A 14,984-nucleotide genomic window follows, 5' to 3' on the forward strand; every position below is an offset into this window, starting at 1 on the left:
GATTATACTCTTTACAGGCCTTCTACAGGCAAGATCTCAGTCAAGTTTCCTTTTCTCACTAGTTAAAGGTCAGAATTGCATGTCAAACCCAGTGTTTAGATGCTCCAGAACTCTGTTGTTTTTTCAACAGCTGTGTGGCATTACGGTTGCACATGTCAGGTGTGTTTTTATGGTGTTTTTCATCAATTAAAGGGAACCTGAGGCATTTTCCATGACAAATACCTACTATAAAGACAGCACATGACTTCAGCTAGTCACGCATTGCTGCTTTGTGCTAAATTATTTTAAAAAAACAGGCCAAAACTGTAGACATAAGTAAAGATTGCTTATAGTCATGTCAGATGTACAGAATTTAAGTGCGTTATAAGCGTTTCAATGTCTCCTGTGGTAAATGTGTGACTCTGCAGACAAACTTTAAGATCAGAACAAAACATGCTGAGTTTACTCAAACTAATCTTGAAGGCAAGTTAAAGGGGAAGATCACCTAAAAAGTAAAGCAATGATGTTCATTAATCACTTTCATGTGGTTCTTCCTTCTTCGTTCTTTCTTCTGTAGAACACAAAATTAGATGTTTAGCAGAATGTCACGCTGCTTTTCCATACAACAAAGGCTGGGGCTAAAAAGGACCAAAAAACACCTTAAAAAGAGCTTTCTGAAGTCATGTGGTAAAAAGTCATCTGAAATAATTAACTAAGTGCAATGTAGTGTTGTCAGAAATATCGAACTTCCGCTTGATATCGATACTGAAATATCCGAAACGCTTCCAATACTCATTTTCCTCAGAATAGATACCAGCTGCTCTTTCTCTCTCTCTCGTCTCTCCGACAGCGAGTGACACACAAACCCGCCTCTCCTCACTCACTCCTTTCATTTGCTCCGGATGAGTATTATTGGTGAAATGATGAATATTATTTTTTTCGCTGTGCGCTCATAAAGCCGCCTCTCAGTACTAAATTGAGTTATTTTCGCTGCTTATTGCGCTTAAACAGTCAAATACACAAAATAAAATGCATCAAAATGCAGGTCTTGGCGAGTATTCACATAAACACAGTTTGTTATGTTTTACGTGAACGCAAACAGTTGAGAAAGAAAACGCATGTGTAACAGTATAACGGATCCGTGTGCGTCAGGTCTTAAAGTGACAGCAGCCTAATATACCTACTGCCAAATTATGAGATAATATAAAAAATATCTATATGGCAGTTTTCCCCATGGTATCGATGCCAAAAGTGGGCAGTGAAAGTGTGGCTAGTAACTTTGGAAATTCACTAGCCACAGTGGCTGGTGAGTAAAAAAAGTTAATGTCAAGCCCTGGTTGTGTGCGCGAGGAAAATAAATAAAAAATTTCCACCACAATTCTGCTAAATGTTTCCTTTTATGTTCCACAGAGAAAGAAAAGTCATTAAGGTTTGGAACACATGAAGGTGATTAAATGATTTCACTTTTAGTTTTTGGGTGTACTATCCTTTTAAGTTTTACATTATGTAAATATGAAGAGAGAGAGAGACAGGAAAGGCAGCAGGTCATTTACTGTCCTTTGGGACGGTCTTGTCTGCCATTCTGAAGGGGAACACTGTGACAAAGAAGCAGAGAGAGAGAGAGAGAGACTGCTGACTCACACTGGTTCTGTTGAGTGTATGAATCCTCTGGAGGAGCTGCTGAGAACCCCAGGTGTAGATAATGACCCGTGACCCCTGACCTCCCCGGGTCACCCCTCACCCTCCCACTGCTACCGCCCTAAAGAATGTTAATACAGTCCAGAGATCAGCTGATTCACTGACCCTCCTCTCATTCCTGCCAAGTCAAGCATTAATAGTACCAGTGTTCATAGTTTATGCATATAGAAACTCGTTTGTTTTTATATCAGTTTTTTTTTTTTTTCACTGGGCATGAAAAGATTGAAGGATCTCCAGGAGTGAAAGACTTTTCATTCATGCATTCATTCACATTTATTTGTATAGCGCTTTTCACAATACATATTGTTTCAAAGCAGCTTTACAGAAAATGCATGTTTTTACATTACAATTTAGAGTAATCTGTAATCAGAGGTGTTCTAAGATAATACAAATCATATAGTTAACTAACATCATGTATTCATTTAGCCAGAAACAATGAGCTCAATAAAGACTAATTAGAAAGAAAAGCTAGTTAAGACTTTAACATCGCAACCAGCTCCTCTCATATGGCACTATAAAGTTAGTGCGGCTGCACCCAAACATCAACTGTGGTTTCCCGTTATCATAACTGCTAATGAAGCCCTGTTGACCTTTAACGGGATGTCCCGAGCCAACGGAGGCTTTATTACAGGAAAGTGCTGATTCTGATTCTCTTTGGGCTCAAATAAAACGATCCAGCCAAAGGAGTTATGATGAAAAGAAACGCCAGCCAACGGCAGACTGTAAAACGCTGAGGCAACAAGCAACAGCTTTTAGTCTCTCATTAGTCAGTGTGTTTGATTTCAAAGGCCGAACCTCCTCTGATTTCACGTCACCCTGGCACCTTCGTTTTGAGCTGGTGTCGGGGCCAGTAAAGCGTAGGGAACGCGGTTCAGGAGGGAGATGATCCGGTTGGCATGAGGCAGCGAAGCCGAGGCCGAGGAATGTTCTCCCAGTGCTGTCAGCCCCAGTTTGCATCCCGGATGGGTTTTCTCTTCATAACGTCCATCATCTGTGTGAGTTCAAAGAGCGTCTAGCTGCAGGTCTTTGTCAAAAGCCCAGTTGGATATCTTTTATGTTGGGGATGTAGGATTTCTTAGGATACTTTGATTATTTATTTATTCCTCTACTCTTGTGTAATAGTGCCAATATTTTACACGAAACTGCTCAGCACGCTCTGAAATTCATGTTACTTTATTGTAGCGCTGGTGCCTTTGAAATTTCTTTTTTGGAAGTCTGGCTTTTTCTCAACTCTCTCTCTCTCTCTCTCTCTCTCTCTCTCTTTCTCCTTCTCTTTTTCAGGCCCTCATCACATCTTCCCAACTTTCCATTCTCCGATCCCCATCGACGTGCGTCACCATGAGGGGAGATACCACTACGAACCCCACGCGCTCCACGCTTTGCACGGGTAAGCCTGCAGCCCTGTCCGTTTCTGGCTCTGGTTCTCAGTGTTTGTGAATATAAATAACCCCTGCGCTCGCAAATAAAGCCTCTGCTTTGTTTATCCCTGCGGTCAGAAAGCACACAGACATGCAACATTCAAATGCGGTGTAATCTCAGACACAGGTGATCCCAAACCAATGTGTTTGATGCTGAAAGCATTCATAAAAAGCATGTGTGTTTATGACTGAAATGGACATTGTGAAGCACACATTATTTGGAGATTCAAAACAAAAACTGAGCTACGTCATTCAGTTCTTGATTTAGTCGTTTAGAAAACACTTAAACCCTCGCCTTGTTTCCGTGCCAGATAAAAAACACTCAAGGCCGGGTAAATCTCACATCCAGGAATCAGATTAGTGCAATTCATGGGATCAAACATCTGGAAAGGAGAATATAAACTTAGTCTCATTTCTGTCATGACAACTCTCGGAGTGATTGGCATGATAATGGGTATGGACAATGTTGTATGTTTGGTCTTGGCGGAATAGATCTGTTACGCTGCTGCTAGTGTAGGTTATTGCTGCTGCTGTGGCAGAGCAAGTACGGGACTTACTACTGCCCATACATACACGACACGCGACTGTGAGCAAGTAAGACATGCTGCTGCTGTACAATATAGCGTACATGAATTACCCATAGCAGATCTGGTGGAGCTGGGGAAGGTGGAGGGTTTCTGAAGCGCGCTGCACTGCTGAGGCAAATGCTACCCAAGTATTTGAAGGTTGAGCAGCGAGCTCATTGGCTACTGATACGGCAGGAACCAATCAGCTGCGCCCTATAGATAACGATGTGATAATGAACAGGTGAGCTAAAGGACCTATTAGCCTGCACCATCTAGAGTTTCATGCCAGAACTTTGTATTTATTTATTTAATTTAACTTTTTACCTTTAAGGCTTGAGTAGATGTTTGCCTACACTGGATGTGAGTCGCGTCAAAAGCAAATAGAAGCCAATTACAATCAATGACGCTGTCTACACTGATACAGTATACAGATGTGTGTTCAGATTATAATGACTGACGCTGATACACTGATACAGTATACAGATGTGTGTTCAGATTATAATGACTGACGCTGATACACTGATACAGTATACAGATGTGTGTTCAGATTATAATGACTGACGCTGTCTACACTGATACAGTATACAGATGTGTGTTCAGATTATAATGACTGACGCTGATACACTGATACAGTATACAGATGTGTGTTCAGATTATAATGACTGACGCTGTCTACACTGATACAGTATACAGATGTGTGTTCAGATTATAATGACTGACGCTGATACACTGATAAAGTATACAGATGTGTGTTCAGATTATAATGACTGACGCTGTCTACACTGATACAGTATACAGATGTGTGTTCAGATTATAATGACTGACGCTGATACACTGATACAGTATACAGATGTGTGTTCAGATTATAATGACTGATGCTGATACACTGATACAGTATACAGATGTGTGTTCAGATTATAATGACTGACGCTGATACACTGACTGACGCTGATACACTGATACAGTATACAGATGTGTGTTCAGATTATAATGACTGACGCTGTCTACACTGATACAGTATACAGATGTGTGTTCAGATTATAATGACTGACGCTGTCTACACTGATACAGTATACAGATGTGTGTTCAGATTATAATGACTGACGCTGATACACTGATACAGTATACAGATGTGTGTTCAGATTATAATGACTGACGCTGTCTACACTGATACAGTATACAGATGTGTGTTCAGATTATAATGACTGACGCTGATACACTGATACAGTATACAGATGTGTGTTCAGATTATAATGACTGATGCTGATACACTGATACAGTATACAGATGTGTGTTCAGATTATAATGACTGACGCTGATACACTGACTGACGCTGATACACTGATACAGTATACAGATGTGTGTTCAGATTATAATGACTGACGCTGATACACTGATACAGTATACAGATGTGTGTTCAGATTATAATGACTGACGCTGATACACTGATACAGTATACAGATGTGTGTTCAGATTATAATGACTGACGCTGATACACTGATACAGTATACAGATGTGTGTTCAGATTATAATGACTGACGCTGATACACTGATACAGTATACAGATGTGTGTTCAGATTATAATGACTGACGCTGTCTACACTGATACAGTATACAGATGTGTGTTCAGATTATAATGACTGACGCTGATACACTGATACAGTATACAGATGTGTGTTCAGATTATAATGACTGACGCTGATACACTGATACAGTATATAGATGTGTGTTCAGATTATAATGACTGACGCTGATACACTGATACAGTATACAGATGTGTGTTCAGATTATAATGGCTGACGCTGTCTACACTGATACAGTATACAGATGTGTGTTCAGATTATAATGACTGACGCTGATACACTGATACAGTATACAGATGTGTGTTCAGATTATAATGACTGACGCTGATACACTGATACAGTATACAGATGTGTGTTCAGATTATAATGACTGAATCTGATACACTGATACAGTATACAGATGTGTGTTCAGATTATAATGACTGATGCTGTCTACACTGATACAGATGTGTGTTCAGATTATAATGACTGATGCTGATACACTGATACAGTATACAGATGTGTGTTCAGATTATAATGACTGACGCTGATACACTGATACAGTATACAGATGTGTGTTCAGATTATAATGACTGACGCTGTCTACACTGATACAGTATACAGATGTGTGTTCAGATTATAATGACTGACGCTGATACACTGATACAGTATACAGATGTGTGTTTAGATTATAATGACTGACGCTGTCTACACTGATACAGTATACAGATGTGTGTTCAGATTATAATGACTGACGCTGATACACTGATACAGTATACAGATGTGTGTTTAGATTATAATGACTGACGCTGTCTACACTGATACAGTATACAGATGTGTGTTCAGATTATAATGACTGACGCTGATACACTGATACAGTATACAGATGTGTGTTCAGATTATAATGACTGACGCTGATACACTGATACAGTATACAGATGTGTGTTCAGATTATAATGACTGACGCTGTCTACACTGATACAGTATACAGATGTGTGTTCAGATTATAATGACTGACGCTGATACACTGATACAGTATACAGATGTGTGTTCAGATTATAATGACTGACGCTGTCTACACTGATACAGTATACAGATGTGTGTTCAGATTATAATGACTGACGCTGATACACTGATACAGTATACAGATGTGTGTTCAGATTATAATGACTGATGCTGATACACTGATACAGTATACAGATGTGTGTTCAGATTATAATGACTGACGCTGATACACTGACTGACGCTGATACACTGATACAGTATACAGATGTGTGTTCAGATTATAATGACTGACGCTGTCTACACTGATACAGTATACAGATGTGTGTTCAGATTATAATGACTGACGCTGTCTACACTGATACAGTATACAGATGTGTGTTCAGATTATAATGACTGACGCTGATACACTGATACAGTATACAGATGTGTGTTCAGATTATAATGACTGACGCTGTCTACACTGATACAGTATACAGATGTGTGTTCAGATTATAATGACTGACGCTGATACACTGATACAGTATACAGATGTGTGTTCAGATTATAATGACTGATGCTGATACACTGATACAGTATACAGATGTGTGTTCAGATTATAATGACTGACGCTGATACACTGACTGACGCTGATACACTGATACAGTATACAGATGTGTGTTCAGATTATAATGACTGACGCTGATACACTGATACAGTATACAGATGTGTGTTCAGATTATAATGACTGACGCTGATACACTGATACAGTATACAGATGTGTGTTCAGATTATAATGACTGACGCTGATACACTGATACAGTATACAGATGTGTGTTCAGATTATAATGACTGACGCTGATACACTGATACAGTATACAGATGTGTGTTCAGATTATAATGACTGACGCTGTCTACACTGATACAGTATACAGATGTGTGTTCAGATTATAATGACTGACGCTGATACACTGATACAGTATACAGATGTGTGTTCAGATTATAATGACTGACGCTGATACACTGATACAGTATATAGATGTGTGTTCAGATTATAATGACTGACGCTGATACACTGATACAGTATACAGATGTGTGTTCAGATTATAATGGCTGACGCTGTCTACACTGATACAGTATACAGATGTGTGTTCAGATTATAATGACTGACGCTGATACACTGATACAGTATACAGATGTGTGTTCAGATTATAATGACTGACGCTGATACACTGATACAGTATACAGATGTGTGTTCAGATTATAATGACTGAATCTGATACACTGATACAGTATACAGATGTGTGTTCAGATTATAATGACTGATGCTGTCTACACTGATACAGATGTGTGTTCAGATTATAATGACTGATGCTGATACACTGATACAGTATACAGATGTGTGTTCAGATTATAATGACTGACGCTGATACACTGATACAGTATACAGATGTGTGTTCAGATTATAATGACTGACGCTGTCTACACTGATACAGTATACAGATGTGTGTTCAGATTATAATGACTGACGCTGATACACTGATACAGTATACAGATGTGTGTTTAGATTATAATGACTGACGCTGTCTACACTGATACAGTATACAGATGTGTGTTCAGATTATAATGACTGACGCTGATACACTGATACAGTATACAGATGTGTGTTTAGATTATAATGACTGACGCTGTCTACACTGATACAGTATACAGATGTGTGTTCAGATTATAATGACTGACGCTGTCTACACTGATACAGTATACAGATGTGTGTTCAGATTATAATGACTGAAGCTGTCTACACTGATACAGTATACAGATGTGTGTTCAGATTATAATGACTGACGCTGATACACTGATACAGTATACAGATGTGTGTTCAGATTATAATGACTGATGCTGATACACTGATACAGTATACAGATGTGTGTTCAGATTATAATGACTGATGCTGTCTACACTGATACAGATGTGTGTTCAGATTATAATGACTGACGCTGATACACTGATACAGTATACAAATGTGTGTTCAGATTATAATGACTGATGCTGTCTACACTGATACAGTATACAGATGTGTGTTCAGATTATAATGACTGACGCTGATACACTGATAGAGTATACAGATGTGTGTTCAGATTATAATGACTGACGCTGATACACTGATACAGTATACAGATGTGTGTTCAGATTATAATGACTGATGCTGATACACTGATACAGTATACAGATGTGTGTTCAGATTATAATGACTGATGCTGATACACTGATACAGTATACAGATGTGTGTTCAGATTATAATGACTGATGCTGTCTACACTGATACAGTATACAGATGTGTGTTCAGATTATAATGACTGACGCTGATACACTGATCCAGTATACAGATGTGTGTTCAGATTATAATGACTGATGCTGATACACTGATACAGTATACAGATGTGTGTTCAGATTATAATGACTGACGCTGTCTACACTGATACAGTATACAGATGTGTGTTCAGATTATAATGACTGACGCTGTCTACACTGATACAGTATACAGATGTGTGTTCAGATTATAATGACTGACGCTACACTGATACAGTATACAGATGTGTGTTCAGATTATAATGACTGACGCTGATACACTGATACAGTATACAGATGTGTGTTCAGATTATAATGACTGATGCTGTCTACACTGATACAGTATACAGATGTGTGTTTAGATTATAATGACTGATGCTGATACACTGATACAGTATACAGATGTGTGTTCAGATTATAATGACTGATGCTGATACACTGATACAGTATACAGATGTGTGTTCAGATTATAATGACTGACGCTGTCTACACTGATACAGTATACAGATGTGTGTTCAGATTATAATGACTGATGCTGATACACTGATACAGTATATAGATGTGTGTTCAGATTATAATGACTGACGCTGATACACTGATACAGTATACAGATGTGTGTTCAGATTATAATGACTGACGCTGTCTACACTGATACAGTATACAGATGTGTGTTCAGATTATAATGACTGACGCTGTCTACACTGATACAGTATACAGATGTGTGTTCAGATTTTAATGACTGATGCTGATACACTGATACAGTATACAGATGTGTGTTCAGATTATAATGACTGACGCTGTCTACACTGATACAGTATACAGATGTGTGTTCAGATTATAATGACTGACGCTGATACACTGATACAGCATACAGATGTGCGTTCAGATTATAATGACTGACGCTGATACACTGATACAGTATACAGATGTGTGTTCAGATTATAATGACTGACGCTGATACACTGATACAGTATACAGATGTGTGTTTAGATTATAATGACTGACGCTGATACACTGATACAGTATACAGATGTGTGTTCAGATTTCAGATTATAATGACTGACGCTGATACAGTATACAGATGTGCGTTCAGATTATAATGACTGATGCTGTCTACACTGATACAGTATACAGATGTGTGTTCAGATTATAATGACTGACGCTGATACACTGATACAGTATACAGATGTGTGTTCAGATTATAATGACTGACGCTGATACACTGATACAGTATACAGATGTGTGTTTAGATTATAATGACTGACGCTGATACACTGATACAGTATACAGATGTGTGTTCAGATTATAATGACTGACGCTGTCTACACAGATACAGTATACAGATGTGTGTTCAGATTATTATGAGTGACGCTGATACACTGATACAGTATACAGATGTGTGTTCAGATTATAATGACTGACGCTGTCTACACTGATACAGTATACAGATGTGTGTTCAGATTATAATGACTGACGCTGTCTACACTGATACAGTATACAGATGTGCGTTCAGATTATAATGACTGACGCTGTCTACACTGATACAGTATACAGATGTGTGTTCAGATTATGACTGACGCTGATACACTGATACAGTATACAGATGTGTGTTCAGATTATAATGACTGATGCTGTCTACACTGATACAGTCTACAGATGTGTGTTCAGATTATAATGACTGATGCTGTCTACACTGATACAGTATACAGATGTGTGTTCAGATTATGACTGACGCTGATACACTGATACAGTATACAGATGTGTGTTCAGATTATAATGACTGATGCTGTCTACACTGATACAGTATACAGATGTGTGTTCAGATTATAATGACTGACGCTGATACACTGATACAGTATACAGATGTGTGTTCAGATTATAATGACTGACGCTGTCTACACTGATACAGTATACAGATGTGTGTTCAGATTATAATGACTGACGCTGTCTACACTGATACAGTATACAGATGTGTGTTCAGATTATGACTGACGCTGATACACTGATACAGTATACAGATGTGTGTTCAGATTATAATGACTGACGCTGATACACTGATACAGTATACAGATGTGTGTTCAGATTATAATGACTGACGCTGATACACTGATACAGTATACAGATGTGTGTTCAGATTATAATGACTGACGCTGTCTACACTGATACAGTATACAGATGTGTGTTCGGATTATAATGACTGACGCTGTCTACACTGATACAGTATACAGATGTGTGTTCAGATTATAATGACTGACTCTGATACACTGATACAGTATACAGATGTGTGTTCAGATTATAATGACTGACGCTGATACACTGATACAGTATACAGATGTGTGTTCAGATTATAATGACTGACACTGTCTACACTGATACAGTATACAGATGTGTGTTCAGATTATAATGACTGACGCTGTCTACACAGATACAGTATTCATATGCCACAGATACAGACTTCATAAGGATCCGAGCATTGGAAACATGGATGGTTTATTTTAATGGCGTCCCGGATCACTTTAGAGGATTATATGTTTGTTCAGAGCATTTTAATTTGTAAACGAGGCAAGTGTAATATGCCAGGCCATCCAAGATGTAGGTGTCGTTTTTCTTCTTCAGTAGAACAATAAAAAAGATTTTTCAGCTGAAATTCTTGATGATTCATAAAATGCAAATCAACAGCTACTGTCTCTTTCAGAGTCAAAAAAACATATACAGGCAAAACAAAAAACTCCTGACGACACATTGAGGTCTTATGAAGCGAAACGATCGGTCTGTACAAGAAGCCAAACATTACCTGTAATCCACAACCTCAGCAAACAGTCCTGAGAGCGTTCACGAGCACAAGCTTACTGTCACATTATGGCGTAAGCGACTTGATTTCTCAGCTTTGTTTTAAGTATCCATTTTGTCACCTTAGATCATTTGATTTTGGGAGAATTTGATTAGAAATTGAGTTCATATTAAGATTTTTAATGCATGTTGTTGACAAACTCTAGAGGAGACGTGAAATTACTGGGGAGAAATGTGAGAATCAGGACACAATAAGTTTTTAGTTTTGATCCAGATCAGATAAATTGATCTTGGAAGAATTTGATAAGAAATATTTGAGCTATTATTGAGATCTCTGACATTTAACCAGTCTTTGGTGCAAAAGGTTAAGCACATTGATTAGGTCTTTGCTGAAACTCTAGAAGAGATACATGTGAGATTACTGGGGAAAAACGTGAAAATCAGGACACTTCATTGGGTTTTCGGTTTTGTTTCGTATAAGTATCAATTTTGCTCAGATATTTCTCCTCAAAGGTCACTATGTGCAATATACTTACTATATCCACTATACCCACTATGTATAGTATTTATATAAGAATGTATAGTATTTCTATATTAATTTTATATAAATATAATTTTCGTATATTTTCAGTATTTACTTTTGATTGTCTTATGTTGATTTGTTATTTGTCCTATCTATAGTGTATGTTACGTCCGCCTGTTGTTGTCCTGCTTGTACGACCCTTACGCTGTTGTCTTATTTATGCTTGTAATTATATTTGGGCTTGGAGAAACACAATTCCGTTCTGCCGTACACTATTGTTGTACGGTTGGATTGACAATAAAGCAACTTGAACATAAACTTGATCTTGGGAGATATTGATGAGAACTTACTGAGTTCTCTGACCTTTGCAGACTTTGGTGTCTTGGAAAAGCTGAGCACATTGTTGAGATCTCGTCTGAAAAGAGACACATCCAAGTATCAAGAGACTTTAGCATTTGGTCTCTTTGCTGTCTTCGAGAAACAGTTGAGATATTCCAGAGATCTTTGATTTATTTCCTAAGGATTTACTTTGGGCTCCCCAAACAGAAATCTTCCGTACTTTATTTCTCCAGCCGTCCAGCCCAGAGGTCTTGTTTTTCCCAGCATGCACTAGTTCAGGTGTGTCGAGCCGCTGCAGTAATGTAGGTTAACCTCTAGACCTTCAGAGCTTCATGCGTCCCACGTGAATTTTCCAATTTTCCAGGCGGCGGTATTGTAGAATCAGAACATAAAGTGGGCCGCGCTAGTTTTTGAAGTTGCACTTTGTTGTTTTTCCTTAAATACAACACCTTGGAGTTTTTTTCTCCCTTCCTCGTCTTTTTTGAAACGGGGTCTTGAGGCTCGAAGGAAGGTTTATCTTAAAAGAGCAGAATAAATCGATAGAATTCTCGAAGTAGCGCTGTTACATTTAAATTCACAGATTTTGATGGTGATACATTCGGTCGGGCCGCTAGCAGCTAGCCTATTCATCACACATAGAGCCGCGTTGGGGGGAGACTAGCTGTCTCAACACTCGCTCGCCTTGATTAATGTGATTTGATCTTGACAGTGGACCCCTAATTCATCAAGACCTTGATCTGGCTGTCTTTTCCTCTGCCTGAGCCAAATTCATCTAATTACAGGGACATTGTGCAGCAAATTAAGCGCGGTGTCGCCCGTGGCAAGCCGAGACACTTTGTTACAGTCGCCGGGCGGCATGTCAAGGGTCTCCGAGCTGATTGTCTAACATGACATCTCCATACAGTTCGTTTTATCATTGTTTGCATATAAAATAATGAGGGTGCTGGTTATTTTGTCAGAGCTGTCAGCGGAGCGGCAGTAGGAAGCTTCCCCTATGGATATCTCGCTTTCGTTCTTCATTTTTTTCCCTCTGTTTGACAAAGCGAGGTGGAGAAAAGCTAGCTTTTTTTCCCAGAGCTGGCTGAAATGACAACGGACGGTGCGATTCATCTGCGTAGCGGACGGGAGCGCCGTGGGAATTCTCCAAGGCGGAGGAACGAACTTCCGAACGATCCTCCCACTTGTCAGCGTCTCTTCCCGTCCAGCCGAGTGTCAGAAAGCTTCCAGCGAGACGACAGGCCTGGAGAAAGACACTTCCACTGCTCCGGTGCCGCTGGAAACATAAACGTTTGTGCTTTGAGGGAAATAGGGAATATTTCACATCTGTTGTTTAGTGTAGATTAACACAGAAAATAATGTCTACTTGTCCTTAGTAGAAAAACGATCAGGAAACCTCTTTAAAGTTATGCACTTACAAAGTTCTGCAGCAGAATAATGAATTCTCATTATTAACTATCTATTAACTATGACTTTTGCCTCAATAAACTCCTAATTAATGCTTATTAATAGTTAGTAAGGTGGTTAAATGTATGTATTATAGGATTAAGGGATATGTAATATGATCATGCAGAATAAGGCATTAATATGTGCTTTAATAAACAGCCAATATCCTAGTAATATGCATGCTAATGAGCAACTAGTTAGTGAGAATTTTTTCCGCTTTTTTCATTTTTGTTTTTTTCATAAGGCACTATTATTGTTACATTTTATCCAATGCAGCAGGAGAATATTTCACATTTTAGTGTAGATTAACACAGGAAATAATGTCTACTTGTCATTAGTAGAAAAACGATCAGGAAACCTGTTTACAGTTATGCACTTACAAAGTTCGTGGACGTGGACAGAATCAAGTCATAAAAATTAAATTTTACTGTATAACGCGGAATGTCACGGAATTTTGGACCAACAAATCAAAAGTAGGGCTTGCTCACTACAACTCACCAAAATAAAAGTTTAAGTAAATGCCTGAAGAAATTAAGACAGGAATATATTACTACTGCACAGTATGTACTCATAATAATAATACAGTTTATTAAATATTATTTGGTCACACTTTAGATTAGGGTCCACTTCTCATTATTAACTATCTATTAACTATGACTTTTGCCTCAATAAACTCCTAATTAATGTTATTAATAGTTAGCAAGGTTATGTATTATAGGATTTAGGGATATGTAATATGATCGTGCAGAATAAGGCATTAATATGTGCTTTAATAAACAGCCAATATCCTAGTAATATGCATGCTAATGAGCAACTATTTAATAGTGAGAACCCTAAACTAAAGTGTTACCCATTATTTTTAAAGGGTCATGATCATAAGGCACTACATTTTTATTAAATTGTTAACTTTTCATGAATTTATTAATTGATTAGACATTATTTTTTATTATTAGAATTTAATTAATAGTTTAATATGGAAAAAAAAATAATTTAGGGAGAAAATTGAAAAATAAACCGGATATCACAGGGTTTTAAATGCTGTAAACTCTGACATTTCTAACTTAATACCCCGTTTTTCCACAAACTGAAGGACGAGTTGAAGCTGTTTTCTGTGATAATCGACTGAAAGCTTGTAAACATGAAGTTTGACTTTAAAGAGCCGCCAAGAAAGAAAGTTGTTTACAAATTCTCAGACTGGTACGAAGAGCACTTCGTTCTGAGGAAGAAGTAGCGGCTGGCTTTCATGAGGTTAGTGTTACTGAACCTTTAAAAGAGAGTCAGACACTTAAACCTGAGCACACCTGTACTATACTCAGATCTGATTATGTCTGATTTG

At 38.2% G+C, this 14,984-nt stretch overlaps 1 protein-coding gene across 1 annotated transcript in view; it reads left to right on the forward strand.

Annotated features, from left to right (window-relative positions):
* Positions 1-14,984, forward strand: part of gli2b (GLI family zinc finger 2b) — a 92,754-nt gene that overhangs the window by 45,272 nt on the left and 32,498 nt on the right. Inside the window, exon 3 of the mRNA XM_084101149.1 lies at positions 2,959-3,064. Within this exon, the coding sequence (XP_083957275.1) occupies positions 2,959-3,064 (106 nt within the window). The remainder of the gene's footprint in view (positions 1-2,958; positions 3,065-14,984) is intronic.

The sequence above is a fragment of the Abramis brama genome, assembly GCF_963993115.1.
Source record: "Abramis brama genome assembly, chromosome: 23".
Taxonomy (NCBI): domain Eukaryota; kingdom Metazoa; phylum Chordata; class Actinopteri; order Cypriniformes; family Leuciscidae; genus Abramis; species Abramis brama.